Source organism: Saprolegnia parasitica, assembly GCF_000151545.1.
Source record: "Saprolegnia parasitica CBS 223.65 unplaced genomic scaffold supercont2.162, whole genome shotgun sequence".
Taxonomy (NCBI): domain Eukaryota; phylum Oomycota; class Saprolegniomycetes; order Saprolegniales; family Saprolegniaceae; genus Saprolegnia; species Saprolegnia parasitica.
In genome coordinates this window covers 1-2436 of record NW_012156556.1, presented here as the reverse complement: position 1 = coordinate 2436, position 2436 = coordinate 1, and the positions used below count along the sequence as shown (strand labels likewise).

General features: G+C 58.9%; 1 protein-coding gene across 1 annotated transcript; it reads right to left on the bottom strand.

Annotated features, from left to right (window-relative positions):
- Positions 1-170: 170 nt before the first annotated feature.
- On the bottom strand, positions 171-2398 carry SPRG_15350 (hypothetical protein; the record flags this gene model as incomplete). Its single annotated transcript, XM_012354438.1, has 10 exons — positions 2336-2398; positions 2040-2282; positions 1856-1994; positions 1734-1803; positions 1454-1684; positions 1172-1409; positions 910-1125; positions 591-863; positions 428-534; positions 171-383 (listed from the first exon to the last, which is right to left on the bottom strand). The coding sequence occupies exons 1-10, from the start codon at positions 2340-2342 to the stop codon at positions 171-173; spliced, it is 1737 nt and encodes a 578-aa protein (XP_012209828.1). The 5' UTR covers positions 2343-2398.
- Positions 2399-2436: the final 38 nt, after the last annotated feature.

Genomic DNA, 2436 nt, shown 5'->3' with positions numbered 1-2436 from the left:
CACTTGCTTCTTCAGCGCGTCAAATTCGAGCTGGCGGTCGCGCGACCTGCGCAGCGAGACGCACCATTCGGCCGCGTCGTCGAAGAAGACCCACTCGTACATGGGGACCACACACAGCATGGCCCTCTCCACGAGCTGATGGATCTTCCTACTCCGATTCTATCAATGTATCAAGTATGCCACAACTGGAGACGGTACCCGCGCTCGGCAAACGCCATGGCGTCGGCTTCGGTGCTGAAGCAGCCGTGGACGGCGAGGACGGGCTCGGTCGCTGCCTTGGGTACGAGCACGATGCTCACGCAGGCAAAGTTGCCGCCGTCGCGGAGCTCGATCGGAATGTGGTCGTCGACAATGTCGTGCAAGTGCACCGAGCGCGCCACCGACTACTCCGATTTCTCAACACGCAGAGCAAGGGTATAGACGCTACCGAAGGACGCGGACTCTTCTTGACCTCGCTCATGTGGCCACACGTGTCGTGCAGTATCTTTTGAATGGTATCGGCGGTGACGGGCCGCGGCGCACTGTGCTTGGCACCTAGTACGCGCGATCTCAGCGCGACCGACAGGATACAAGCAGGGAGCGTATCGTACGCCACGCATCCCAGTCCGTATGCTCGTCGACGACGCGGTGCAGCGCTTGGTCGCAGTAGTACGTCGAGAGGAGGCACTCGAGCGTCGACGGCGCGAGCACATACTTGCCCGTGTCGATGGTGTAGTACCCGATCGCACGCTCGGCCTTGAAGCCTTTGCGCACGTGCTTGGCTTCGTACTCGGCGATCGCATTGGCCGCGCCATCGGCAGCTTCTTTCGAAGCAAACATGCCCGCGAGCCGGAACGCCGGGCGAGGCGCGACGGGCTGTAGCTCTATCATAACAGGACTCAGTCCATCGTCAAGCAGGAAAGGAGAGACGTTGGTTGGCGACGTTGAGGACGACAATTTGCGGGGCAATCTCGAGAAGCGGCGGAGCGCTCACGTTGGCACGTGACGCGCGGGCAGCATGTTGCGACTTCTTGGCCGGCGGCGGACGGGGCGTCAGCGGCGGCGTCGTCATCGAAAAGATATAGTGTTCCGAGAAGTAATCTTTCTCGCTAATGATGCTTTTGACTGCGTCGTTGGGTGTCTCGCCTGCTCATGTATCGTCAGAGGGCCAAGGAAACAGCAATACGAGTACGGTTTTCGTGCAAGTAGCGCAAGTACGCGGCGGGATTGCCATCCGCGACGCGCAGTGCGCTGTCGAGAGACTCTGTTGCCGTCGCCAGCGCCATGACGTGGCACCGGTCTTCCGTGGCAATGTCAGGGTTGTATTGCGTCGTATACTTGGCCGTGGTCATGGCCGACGACGGGCTGGACGTCGGCGGCGTCACGAGCAGCAAGTCGTTGCTGTCAAGCAGCGTCATCTTGGGTCGCATCTACGCAGCCACTCCTCGCGTTGTGCTCGTCGCAAAGAACCTACCGCGATTGGGTCGAGCGACGGTGCCGGGCGGTGGCGCAGGCGCCGCGCCAGCTTTTGCGCATCAATTTCGGTCGCAAGCACTTGCTCTTTATATGCCTTCCACTTGAGCGACTTGTACAGCTGGTCGATAACAACCATGGCGGCCTTATGTGCGCGCGCGTGGCCCCATAGCGTCTCGCGCGCGCCCCGCGAGAGACGGTTAAACACGTCGTATTTCGTGAGCACGAGGGCCTACGCGAAGAGAAAATGTACAATGTCGCACAGGATCCAAGGGACATACGTCAATCGGAGTCGTCGTCGTGACCGTATCGGCGCGGTAAATGACTTCGTTGAAGTTGGTGCCCGTTGCGCTAGATCAACACGGTAACTGTCACCGTAAAATGATATAGACTGGTGACCCACGTGTCGTCACCAACAACGTTGTACGGGCCCAAGCGCTCGATGGTCGTTTCGTGCGATGCTTGTGTCTTGGGGTCGACGATCGTGCGCGTCACGACGCACTCGCCCCGCGTCACAAAGTACATTTGCATTGCCTTGTCGCCTAATGAAAAAAGCTTAAAAACACACACAACATATGGCGTCCTACCTTGGGCGTACAGGATCGAGTTGGCGGGAAACCGCTGCTCGACGAGCACGTAGCAGATCTCTTCGAGAAGCTCGTTGGTCCACTCGACACTTTGAAACATGGGGATTTTATCAAGGAGTGCGAGGCGCTTGGACATGTCTTCTTTCTGCAATTTGCGCAAAATGTTGTTGTAGTCGCGCTCGGCAATGATGAGCAGCTCACACAGCTGTGTGGTGACGACCGTCGCCGAGCGCAGCCCATTGGCTAGTTATCCATGGGTTGGTTTTTCTCTTGTCGCCAAGATATATGGCGCGGACCTTTCATGAGCGCGAGCTCGCCAAAGTGCGCGCCGTCGCCGAGGCTGATGAGCTTCGTGAGGCCTTTCCCGCCGCGCCGGTCGACCGAGTTGACCTTGACG